Consider the following 13,672-nt stretch of genomic DNA (forward strand, 5'->3'; position numbering starts at 1 on the left):
GGGTACAACCACAAATCACAGTTGGTGCATGTCCAGGGCACTGTGACCAGTTTGACCTATGTGAATGACATCCTGCGACCAGTAACCGTACCCTTTATGCACAACACCCCAAATGCCATATTTCAGCAGGACAATCCGTGACCACATGTTGCTGCACAAACACGTGCCTTCTTGCTGCCACAGGATGTCAGACTGTTGCCCTGGCTCACCTGATCACTGGACTTGTCGCCAATCGATAATGTATGGGATATGGTGAAACGACGGGTACAGCGCTGTGAGCCAGTGCCAACCATCAAAGGTAAACTGTGGAACCAGGTGAATGCAACATGGATGGCTATACCTCAGGACACCATTCGCGCCTTATACGCGTCAATGCCGTCACGCATGGAACAAGTTATCAGTGCCCATGGAGGACCCAGTGCCTACTAGGCAACAGGACACAAGCTGAACCTAGGTGACTGAAATGCTAATCGTTTCTGCAGAACATACTAATGAACATATCCTGCGAATATGAACTTCCTATCTCTAGTCTTCCGCACGGGGTGTTTTACTGTCTGTTGCAAATTATTGCCTCATTATTTGCTCGGCGCACATATTGAACCCTCTGCCCCTACACTTGATAATAACTCTCATCTGGTGTTCCACTGTCCAGTCATAATAACTACACGCCCACAAAAGACGTTTCTTTGAAGACCTTCTTAGAAGGTGTTTCTTTACAGGTTTGCAGACTTTCCTTCCAGCTGACAGAAGTCTACGGTGAGCATTACAAATGTGCAGATTAACTCCCTTTTCCCCCAGTTCACAAGCCAAGTCCACAGCAGTTAGTGTAAGGTTTAATTTACTTCTCCTGAGGAGAAAATGGTCATCAGTTGGCGTTATTTTCTTTTTCCTTCCACAGTTTGCCATTTTCTTTGCTGAAATTGATCCAGTTTGTTTGTATCGCTGAATAATTCTATTTATAGTACCTACACCGACACCAGATTTAGTACCTAACTCTCTTTGTGTCATAGAAGTATTTTGAGATAATGCTATAATCGCACTACGCTTCCTGGGAGTCGTATCCATTGAAGAAATAGGTAATACAACCACCTCGAAAACCCTCCAAAGTGACTCACTTTGAAATAAGTACCACTTTTATCCACAACAATCGCCATACAAATTAAACATCAGTGAATAACAGCACAAATAACATGCAGAGAGGGCAGGAACTAAGTCATGTGTAGCACACTGTCATTAACCATTGAGAAAATATTGAAAAAAATTCCATTGTTCCGATTAATTTGCATGGGACTGAATGACTATGAAAATGTGAGGGAAAGAAATAGTTGCCATAACTTATACACCTATAAACAAAATGTTACAAGAGATCATTAACATATAACTAGTGGCTTGTTGCCACAAATGCTGAAGAAATACACATAATAGTTCCAAACTGTCTGAGTTAAACTGCAGTCAGTTTCCTTGTTGCCGATGAAAGTCTCTGACTTCTTCTCTCAGACGAGTCTCTGTAGGAATTGCTACATCTGAGGGACTGTCCCCTAGCAGTCATGACGGGCATAACGATAGAGTCACCCTGAAATGTTAGTAACATGAGGCGCCACTGTGTGGTGCCCGTGAAGTGACTCTGCTTTGTTTAATACTTAGGTTTCCGCTAGTAGCGCTGAGGTAAGTAGAATAGAACTGCTGCCAACTGTTGGTTGTTGGTGAGATATGGCTGTATTCTTTTTCGTAGTCTATAATCTTCATTAGTGTAGCAAGAACGAATGTTCATATGCATGAAGTGCTTTTATATATTGTATTTATCTTGTACACATATATATATATATATATATATATATAAGTTAGTTTAAGTAAAGATATGTTTTATACACTAATTTTAAGACCTTCAACATAATATTTTAGACATACAGTTGCAATATTGTACATAATGACATATACGCCAGTTCACGCTAAGACATACCCCATTTGTATGTGACTAAATGTACATCATCATCATATAGCATTCCTTTGACAATACAATCTTAATCAAAGCTTCATTATATAAATATGTATGTATGGTTCAGCTGAAGATGACCTTGTATATGAGGTCAAAACCGGTCCAGTAGCTTAATATATGCAATAAACAAGTATTGATTGGTGGAAATCCTTTCCTATTTTTAATTGTGTATTCTTTTTCTTGCCGTGTGAACAGTATGCACAGCGGCTATAGATAAAGCCTCTTGAAAGTAGTATGGCCCCATTGGGGCCACTGTTCTCTGGATGTGCAAAAATACCATATCTCAGCCAACCACGATCTTTGGCAGAAGCAATGAATAATGGCGCCTGGACCATTACTTTAGGTTATAAAAGTAAATATAAGTCTAGGGGTGGGTGGGTTGGTCCCTGGCAGCCATAATTTACACATCTCTCCTCCAGAATCATTCCTAGGTAAGAATAGCAGCAGTGAAACTCATACATAGGTTATAATCCTTGCGGGGCGGACTCTATATCTCTACCACATGAAGATATATTAATTTGTATATTAAACATTATGTAATGAAGGTAGCTCTGTTGAGTTTATAACAAGGCTTCAAACCTCAGCTCCTACTAACAGCATGAGACCGTCTTAACAATACACTACCATGCTACTGCTTTAAACTAGTTTATCGCCACTGAAGTGCTAGAAACGATGATGCCAGCTACCATATGGTACAAAGCAGAGGGCCTTGGAACTACGCCAGTTCCATTACCGGGAAGAAAACTTTATCAAATTACAATATAGATTTACTTATGTCCTTATGTAAATCCCCTGTTTCAGACAATCTAACCAACAAGATATTAGAAGGACCATTGAGCATAATCTATGGACTGTGCTTTGGCGTTGCCTGGGGATTTCTGCTCAAATATATGCCATCCAGCAATGATGTAAGTATGGTGTCTATATGTCTAAAATAGTAACTATTGGTTGATTCATGAACTTTTGAACACAAAATAAACGTATTAGATCATATTCAGTGCATGTATGTTGTATGTAGGGTATTCAGCCCGAAGGCTGGTCTGATCCTCTACAGCTCCACCAACAGCTGTCATAGATAGCCTAGACATCACTGAAGAGGCATACTAAGGAAATGAGGAGTGAGGTAGTTTCCCGCTGCTTTCCTCACCGAGCCAGAAGTTGCTATTACATATCAGTCTGCCAAGCCCACTGAAATGCATGTTCCAACCGACCCTATAAGTGATATTTCCACACCATTCATAATAGAGACTAGCTGCACGAGGAATTGTATTACTAGCATCGCTCATACCTCGGTCACTTTCATATGGTCAAAGCCAAGAATAAGACTGAGACAGGTCGATGAAAGTAACAAATTTGTTCTAGCCCATACCAGAAGATACAGTGTACTGTAAACACTACCTCTCACCAGCAAAGGCAAATTCAGTACATATGGTACCAGTACATATTAAAGATATTTTAAGTTCAGAACAAAGATGGCTAACTGAACACCAGTGGGATCTCTCCAATATGTACTGAATACGATCTAATATGTTGAAAGATTATTTCGAGTACACTCACAATTAATGAATTTAATCTGTTTAAAAAATCCATGTTGACTATGATATCCAATTATCAAATGAGTAGGTCTGCCCAGTACAACACAATTTGTATTATACTTTTCAATTTTACATTATTTTACAATAGGAATAAATCTTTCATCCCATCATGGGGACATCTTCAGTTTCTTAATGCAAGACTCAATATTACAAAAAATACAAGGAGCACACTTAAAAGCTTAATAATGATTTTTGTGTTATATTGCACATGTAAATCCTATGAAAAATGAGTGAAATAAAGTCATCATGGCTGTGAGTGCCACATCATAGTGCACGTGTATCACCTTTTCAGAGGAAAGAGTGGGGAAACTCTCTATTACACTGAAATAAATCACTGACATGGCGTTTTCAACGTGTTTCTGAAAATTATAATTATCAACTATATTAACTAGAATTCTAGTGGAACATAACACTGCAACAAATGGACGACAGTCGAATGACAACATAACAATATGGCAATTTTTCTTTCACTTCCAGCTGCGATGACCTAACATACTTGTTGTATAGGAAGCACCAGACATGCTATCAAACAAAAATATGCTGTAAAAGTAATGCACGTATGATTGTGGCTATTCTAGCCACCCAATCTAAAGGAGCTGATACCTAGCCTGTTATTAATTAGTGTTTGTTGTGATCTATCACCAGGGAAAAGACCTGATGTGTAAACAAATTAATATTTGATTGACCAGAATAATCAACTTGGTTTGGGGATTCAATGTTTCAGAAATATGCGACAACTTTACGAACACTGCTGTTGGGTGCCGGGTGTGTGTTCGTCATGTTCGGATCTAACAAGATCGGTTACGAAGGGGCAGGGCCTCTCGGCTGTGTGGTGTCAGCGTTCGTGGCAGTTCAAGGCTGGAGGAGAGAGGGAAGTGCACCAAACAGTGTAAGTATTATTGTGTGCATGTGTTTTACTTTTAAGGGGCCAAACGGTGAGACAACCAGACTCGAAGAAGAAATTGTTCTGAGCCCACAGGTATATGGAGATGATCACCACATTCATTCACATGCTCTGTCTGGCAAAATTAGGGATTCTACTCCACCCATTGTGTGGGCAACACTCTCTCAAATGAAATTAATGACAAAGAGAGAGACTAATATACTATGCAGGCTGGGCTCAAAAGAATTTTCATAGTTACAGTTCTCTTAAGCACTGGAACTTAAAAAATCATACATACTGCATTAAGTTTCTTGTTATACTTGAAGATTCCATCCTGCGACATCTATGATTGAAGTTAATATTATTTCTTTTGTTGCCATTGATGCTTTCACGGCCCGTGTTTGACACCACCAATAAAATTGCTCACAGTCTGACTAAAACCAAGGACATTCTGGTGTGTACGAAATTCCCTGTACTTGCGGTAAGGTATACATCGGCCGAACATGCTGGTCGATTTGTACCTGTATCAAAGAACATGAACGTAATATTCGTCTCAACCAACCAGACAAATCGGCAATAGCTGAGCACGCTCTATCATCGGGTAATGATGTAATGTTCCAGGATGCTTGAGCTCTTACCCACACTAGACACTACAGGTCCAGGATTATACAGGAAGCTGTGGAAATACGTAGAAATCCTAACAATTTCAACAGGGACATCGGCTATCAAGTAATATCTGGTTGCCAGCCATTAAGAATTTACGTAGGTAGTTCCCTTCCCTGTCCCTTCACTCTTGTTATTTCGTCTTGGTGTTTTCCATATTCGTACGTTCCTCGTCGCCAGATGTTTCATTCCAGGCTTGTGTCTATGTCATACACCTGTCAATGTCATATGTTACATACACACATTATGCAAACCACTTAGACTGGTCCTGATGGTTCGGTCAGCTTCCGCTTCGAACGCTAGTGTTGTGCCGAGTCCTGGGAGCCATCTGGCGACGAATGAACATACCATTTCCACTTCTATTATAACATCTGAATTCAAAGAGTCATTGTTTAAGAAGCCTTTCTCGTGGACATTCGAGATTTCTTTTGACGACGCAGACCATAGTTCTCTGCGAAACGTAAAGAATTTCACCTTATTTTCTTGACACGGCATAAGCACAAAAGCCTATACAGTGTCGTTATTTCTTTTGTTAATAGTTTAACGATGCACTAACACACTGAAGGTATTCGGCGACAGCAGAATGGGAAAGGGCTAGGATTGCGAAGGTAGCAGCTGTGGCCTTAACCTTTTGAACTCCATTACCCTTGGGTAGCATATGCTTTCTGCTCCACTCCGAATTAATGTCTGCACTATAAATAGCTGCAGGAAGTGAATACTGCTAAACTATCTAGTACAAAATATAATTATGTTAACTTACATGTTACGAGAGGGTACCTAAAAATACAATTATTTTTTAAAAGCTATATATTTTCAAATTTTTTACAAAACAACCTTATCCCCTTCAAAATACTCCCCATTACAACTAATATATTTGTCCCACTGGTGCTTCCACTGTTCGAAACATTTTTGTAGTCATCTTTAGAAACGGCTGACAGCTCCTCCCTCGTTTTTTTCTTGATCTCTTCAATGCTGTCAAATCAGTGTCCTTTCGTGCCCCTTTTCATCTTCTCTACCATCAGTAAACTGTCATAAACGTCCTAGAATAACAGAAGTTATGAAGTCATTACAATCCTGCAAACTATAGCAAATAGGGAAAGGTATTCTCTCGGAGAGAGCTATACAGCTCTACAATACTGGAACACAGCACAGTCATCATAGGAGTGCTGAAAGTACGAGATATTGTCATGTCGAGTGGAACTCGATGTTGGAGTGCAAGTCTATTATTTTAATGTCGAGCGTGCTTGACATAGGAGTGCAAAAGGTTAATTAAGGTACAGCCCCAGCATTTGCCTGGTGTAAAAATGGGAAAAGACAGAAAACCATATTCAGGACTACTGATAGTGGGATTCGAACCCATCATCTCGTAAATGCAAGTTCACAGCTACACGACCCTAACCACATGGCCAACTAGTTTGGTTTAATATTGTCCTAGTTCACTCCATCCTACTGCGTTGCTTAATTATGTTTTCAACATTTACTGGTGTTGCTTTCAAAACTTCACATTAACTTTCCACACATGATTTTCAATGACAAACTTCCAATTGCAAGTGTCATGGAAGATTGTGGTGGTGATTATTGTTTAAAGAGGAAGTACAACCAGGCAACCATCCTCTATATAACACTAATCAGAGGGAAAAAACGAAAGGGACTTGACACTTCAAAAAATGAAGATATCGGCCAAAGGAAGACAAGGGCCACAAAGGGCGTGAAAATGAAAGACTCCCTAGCCCTCGCAAACCTAATAGCGTCGGGGTCGGAAAAGAACAAGAGTTAACTAAGAGAGGTCGGATAGGATAGATGAAAGTGAGAAACCTGGCACATGTAAGTGGAAGAAATGCCAGGACTCAGCTAATGGCCCCGTGGTCGCCAACCCATGCTCCAAAGTTAGAAACTAGTTACTAGCAAAGAAAGAAAAACTAGGTCATGTTATTGACAAGGCAGTTGATGTCTGCTTCAAAAACAAAACAAAAATTAACAGATCATACACTTAGCATGTTTGCTAGCAGTATGCAAATATTGATGTTATTAATTTTATAAACAAAATTAATTTGTAAACGTAGCCAATAGAATACTGCTTTGCTATTGTTTTACATTGCATTGATACAGACAGGTCATATGGCGACGATGAGATAGGACAGCGCTAGGACTGGGAAGGAAGTGACTGTGGCCTTAATTAAGGTGCAGGTCATTTGCCTGACGTGAAAATAGGAAAACATCTTCAGGGCTGCAGATTGTGGGATTCGAACCCATTATCTCCCGAATGTAACCGATGGAAATTCTGGAGATTTTAAATGATACATAAAAAAGTTTTCTTCATAATGCCTAACCTTATAAGAAAATTCACAGCCTGTTTCCAGTCATTCAATCCGGTCAGGAATGGAATGAATGAAGACCCCATCTAGCGGCAATGATAGGAACTGTGCTGGCTGCCGAAGCCTGCTGCACTCCTCTGGGGCAGTGACTAATGAATGACAAATGAAATTATATTGGAAATTGTTGCTGGAATGAAATATGACAGGGAAAACCACAGTACCCGGAGCTAAACCTGTCCTGCCTCTGCTTTGTCCAGCACATATCTCAAAGAGAGTGACCGGGATTTGAACCACAGAACCCAGCGGTGAGAGGCCGGCACACTACCACCTGAGCCATGGAGGCTCTCAATGCCTGATCTTATATACTGTACACTTCAAATTTTTGTCTTATATTTTGTTACTTACCTCAGATTATGTGCACAAAAGTCGAAAATAGGTTCAGTTCTAATTTTGTCTCTCTGTTTGTTTTATTTCTTCACTTGTTTATTTTGACATGGAACACATGCTGCAGGACATCCGAAAATTTATGTAACGTAATGTGACAAAATGCGTGACGGAAGAGACGTCACATTAGTCAGTGCCTATCGTCACCATAAGACCTATGTGTGTCGGTGCGACGTAAAACAAATTGATAAAAAAAAAATTAGTTGGTATCGTAGTTCTTGGTTGGCAAAGATGCTGTGGCTACAAGTGGCATATTCATGATCAGTACTCCGCTCATCTTTTACCGGTTGAATGAGCCGCATTTTATCCTGTGTTGTATTTCATCCTCTAGCTCACCGTCTCTTTGTAGGCATGATCTCAGGTGCTTCAGTTTGGAAACCGTTGGCAACTGGATTTCGGTGGTGGTGGTGGTGATTATTGTTTTAAGAGGAAGTACAACTAGGCAACCATCCTCTAAAAACTGGATTTCTTGGAGAGCAACCCATTTGTTTACTTGTCTGTTTGTTAATTTATTTACTTACTTGCCTGTTTGTTTGTTATGGTATCACAAGAAAGCGCTGCGCAGAATTGCTTGAAACTCAAAATTTGAGTTTAGGGATAGGAGGGTTGAGCACAAGGTTATATAGGGTGGTTGGAAACACTGTGAACCAGGTATATAAGGGTTAGAGTGTTGGTCATGCTGATAAATAATTTGAAAATGGTAATTTGATATCCCACACCATTACCATTTTATCAACTGCTGAAGTTAGCCAATCAGATTGCTTCGCGAGTGAATTCAAATGGGTTTTACGAAGCAGGTGACCTGTACTTTGTGAATGGTAGTGGTGGTGATTATTGTTTTAAGAGGAAGTACAACTAGGCAATCATAGTCTATTAACACTAGTCCGACACTTGGAAAAACAAAGGTATCGGTCAAAGGAAGAAAGGGTCACAAACAGCATGAAAATGAAAGGCTCCCTAGGATTCACAAACTCAATACCATCGGGGTCAGAAAAGAACAAGAATTGACCAAGTGAGGTTGGATAGGACAGATGAAAATTAGGAGACTGACACAACTTAGTGGAAGCAATGTCAGGACTGAGATGAGGGCCCCATGGTCATTGCCTCACGCTCCCAAGTTGAGAGCCCCTGGGACCCCTTTTAATCGCCTCTTACGATGGGCAGGGGGATACTGCGATGGGGCCTTACCAATGATGAATTCTAATGTTGAAGATGGCACAAACACCCAGCCCATGAGCCAGAGGAATAAACCAACGGCATTTAAAATCCCTGACCCTGCCGGGAATCAAACCCGAATCCCCTTGTGCCAAAGGCCCATATGCTAACCATTTACCAATGGAAACAAGACAATGACACTAACTGGGGGGCGGGGGAGGTAAGATAAGTTAAGGGTGTATTCTGCCCAAAGGCAGGTCCGAACCTCTGCAGAGGTGTGCCTGAGCCAGAGTTTACATACGGTAGGGTGGCTAGTTCCTGTCCGCTCCTCCATTCCCTTACCCCCCCACCAACAGCGCGTGGCAACCCATCCAAATCTTGACCACGCCCAATGTTGCTTAACTTCGGAGATCTCACGAGATCCGGTGTTTCAACATGGCTACGGCCGTTGGTGGGTGGGGGGGGGGAGAGTATTCATTTATTGTAATCATAACAACAATGCAGTTGATTCGTTTTTAATGCACTACAAAATATAATTCAACAAAGAAAATGTTACAAAATTATTTAAGTATAATTTACTAATATACTGTGTAAATACTTCTCGGACGTATCTTTAATTAATGATTAGATACATTTAGCCGTTAAGTTTCTTCCTAGACTTAAATTAAGTTATACAGGGTCTCCCTTATAAACCCAGACCATCCAGCAGTGTTTCTACTCTCAGTGATCTAGGCAGCTGTATGGGAGGTGCGCGCATAGTTCTTGACCTTGCAAGGAGCGTATTCGACTAGCCTCAATAGTCAGTCTGAATATCAGAGACAAGTTATCGTTGCCATACCATATTTTCCAGTGGCGTGCGGTGGACACATTTGTTACCCCAGCTGCAAAATTGCTTTTTAAATATAAGCAATTGTAGCCCCACTACACTCTCTAAAATCCAACATTACCGTTTTATAAGGCTGCATTTTTCATAGAAAGGTCTACCTGAGAAAGGTCTTTCAAGAATATTTTCAATCACACACTCGCACATATTTCCAAATTGATATTTACAGCAGTGACGACACCATCATAGCTTAATCTACAGCAGATTTTAAACAATGTACTTACAGTTTCACCCTGTGATGCTTCGTGATAGTACAGTCATGGTTTTCACAAAAATACATTGGGACTAGCTATTTGTTTTTAACTTATAAAGCCTAACCTAAACTGAATCAGCAAAATTTAACTGGTAATTTACTGTCATCCGCCTCTGTGGTGTAGTGGTTAGCTGCCACCCCTGGAGGTCTGGGTTCGATTCCCGACTCTGCCACGAAATTTGAAAAGTGGTACGAGGGCTGGACCGGGGTCCACTTAGCCTTGGGAGGTCAATTGAGTAGAGGTGGGTTCGATTCCGACTTCAGCCATCCTCCAAGTGGTTTTCCGTTGTTTCCCACTTCTCCTCCAGGCAAATGCCGGGATGGTACGTAACTTAAGGCCACGGCTGCTTCTTTCCCTCTTCCTTGTCTATCCCTTCCAATATTCCCATCCCCCTACTAGGCCCCTGTTCAGGATAGCAAGTGCCTGGGCGAGGTACCGCTCATCCTCCGCAGTTGTATCCCCTGACCCAATGTCTCACACTCCAGGACACTGCCCTTGAGGCGGTAGAGGTGGGATCCCTCGCTGAGTCCGAGGAAAAACCAATCGTGGATGGTAAGCAGATTAAGAGAGAAAGAAGGAATTTACCATTGCCGAAGTTTAGTTTCACTTACTTACCGAGTGTACGTGCATCAACGACAAATGAGGGAAAATATTTGTCATGATGTATAACACACATTATATTCACAGAGATGCCAACTATTACGATTTAATCGTAATAATTACGAATTACCCATCATAATTACGCCTTTACGAATCACACACTACAAATTACGATTTTTTTTAATTTTTAAATCTAAGTGTATGAAGTGTTCAAAAGAATACACAAGGTGGCTTGAATTCTCAGAATATTATTTTCGGATTTCTCATTAATAATTTATACCCCTTTCCTGTCCCTCGTTTATGAATATTTCGAGTTTTCACGCGCCGAACGCAGTGTGTGCTTCCAGTTCCGGAAATATAGGCACCTGTGAAGTGGTATATCTTGCGGAGTTGTTGTCTTTGTTCGTCACATAATCAGACTTCCATGCAAGTATGCGAGTTCTTTTGTCTTTGTTTTGGCGGTAAAATGGTGACAAACTCCGTTTAATTGTGAATACTGTGTGCTGTGTGACTGTTGAAGATGTATTTATTGCGATTTTGGTTGCCAAATTTACATATATTGCTCTTCTAGGATATATGCTAATCGTGTGTTACGAAATGCGAAATAATGAAGCGATTTCTTGTGCAGGAAAATACGTGTGATTACGTTACCGTGATTAGTGACGTTAGTAATAAATATAGTTGAAAAATTTAGGGAGGTATACTCGGAAGAATGGCCTTGTTTAATGCATTCCTCAAAATCTCATTCATACATGTTTTGTAGTGTGTGTAGCCGCGATGTTTCGGATGCGCATGATGAAGAACAAGACTGAATTTCGTGCTAATATGAACTCCGAACTGTTAAGTGCTCTGTTAGTGCAGAGGATGAACATGATATGAAAAGAAAAAGCATGTCGCCAGCGTACGTTTACCAAACAGGAACTACAAGCTTTAAATTTAATGATATGTAAGTTAGTAAGATTACGGGGGGAAAAAAAAAATCTGCGACCGCCCCCCGCCCTAACGGCTGCATTACGAATTACCTCTCTTGAAAGTTGGCATCTCTGTATTCATGAAGAATGCCACAGAACTCACAAAACCTTCACCTATAATCCAAGAGGAACACTACAAAAATTTACTATATACCACCATCACTGACAATCAAATATAAAATTCTTTTAGTTTGCGGGCCGATGACCTTCGATGTTAGGCCCCTTAAAACAACAAGCAACAAGCTTTTAGTTTGCACTTAGCTCTGTGTTCACGCTGGGCAACCTAAATATTTTTCTGTGGCTATTAGAACACATACTCTACATGTGCTATCAATGCACTGCTCGAAAAGCTTTATACATGCCGAAATCCAAAAATAAAATATTTTCTTCTATATTACAATTGATTTCATAAACTGGCTCTATTTTTATTAATAAGACGATGTGCAAGTGGCTATACTGTTAACATGTTGATATTTTTCTTGTAGTCTCTAGTGTGTGGCGCTGAACACTTTGAGTGTCAAGTATTAAAACTAACATACCTTAACCAAGCTAGCTGGCCTGTCATGGTAAATTGCTGTCAGGGGAAGGCCTACAGCCCTGCCCCGCTTCCAGGACAAGGAAGCTTCAAGTGCATGCGTCAGCCAAGCGACTTAAATTTCACTCTTTCGCGCCGGCAAGGAAACCCAGCTCACTGGAGAAGTTGAACTGCAGTAGTGAGAGTGGATTGTCGAGAGAGCTGTACTTGGCTTGGCTTAGATGTTCGCAGTTTTTTAACTTTATAAAAAGCGTTCTAACGAATAATAAGAAAATGTAAATACAAAGTTATTTACCCCAGAAGTGCTGGGATAGATGGGGTTCTTTGCGCGCCACTGATATTTTCGTATGTAAAAGTTACTTTTAGTATGATTCGGCTTGACAGGTGCGCAATGCATTTGTTCAGCAATTTCCTGGTGAAGTGCCACTTTCACGAGCATATATTCACGTAATTTAATTGTAAATAAATTTGAAACTACTGGCTCAGCGCTCAATAAAAAACAAGCGCGCACACGAACAGTTTTAACAGAGGAAAAGCTAGATGACATTGGTGCGAATCTTGGATGGTCACCGAATTAATCACTCACAAAATTAGCACAACAAGTAAAGGCTTCGGTTTCTTCTTCTGTCAGAGCTACAAAGCTGTCACACATCAAACCGTACAGGTTTACATGGGCCCATTGTGTAAAACCTGCTGATCCAGCCATAAGAGTGAGATATTGTGAGTGGTATCTTGCATCATTGAATGATCGTTTATTCAAACCACAGCTTGTGTTCTTTTGGGATGAGGCCTGGTTTCTTCTTAATGGTCGAGTGAACAGTCATAACTCTCACTATTGGGTGCAGAAAATACTAATGGTGTTTACGAAGGCCCTCATTATGAAGGATGACACTTCCAGCATCTTTTATAAGGTAAGATTTCATATAAGATTGTATACACATTACAAGCCATGTGTGACATAAGTTGGGCTGCCGCAACTGCTGTAGCACAGAGTACAAACACCGCACGCTCGGTCTAGGTTTATAAAAGAGGCCCTGTAGCATCCAGGATACCTCCACATGCATATTCTTACTACTAGGTATATGCCTCTACTTTGTTTTCACCTTTTTGTATATTTAATTTCCCACATTCTACTTGTAATATTACATAGTTTTGCTGTTCTCCCTGGTGTCTTCCATTCTCTGTTTAACAACTTAACAAAAATGTAATATTCAGATTCATTTTCAATCTTATCTATTACCTCCTTCCCATCTTATATATTTCTCTCTGATTTTCCTTGTTTCTTTACAGTCTCTTAGTAGATGTCCCATTTCCATATTCTTATTGCATAAAATACTTTGATTCTCCCGATTTCTTTTGTCTTACTGCTTTGTTCTTA

General features: G+C 40.4%; 1 protein-coding gene across 1 annotated transcript in view; it reads left to right on the plus strand.

Annotated features, from left to right (window-relative positions):
• The window catches only part of LOC136885338 (sodium/hydrogen exchanger 9B2), a 162,097-nt gene that overhangs the window by 126,185 nt on the left and 22,240 nt on the right, over nucleotides 1-13,672 (plus strand). The window contains exons 5-6 of the mRNA XM_067157851.2: nucleotides 2,798-2,904; nucleotides 4,316-4,480. Of these exons, the coding sequence (XP_067013952.1) occupies nucleotides 2,798-2,904; nucleotides 4,316-4,480 (272 nt within the window). The remainder of the gene's footprint in view (nucleotides 1-2,797; nucleotides 2,905-4,315; nucleotides 4,481-13,672) is intronic.

The sequence above is a fragment of the Anabrus simplex genome, chromosome 14 (assembly GCF_040414725.1).
Source record: "Anabrus simplex isolate iqAnaSimp1 chromosome 14, ASM4041472v1, whole genome shotgun sequence".
Lineage (NCBI taxonomy): Eukaryota > Metazoa > Arthropoda > Insecta > Orthoptera > Tettigoniidae > Anabrus > Anabrus simplex.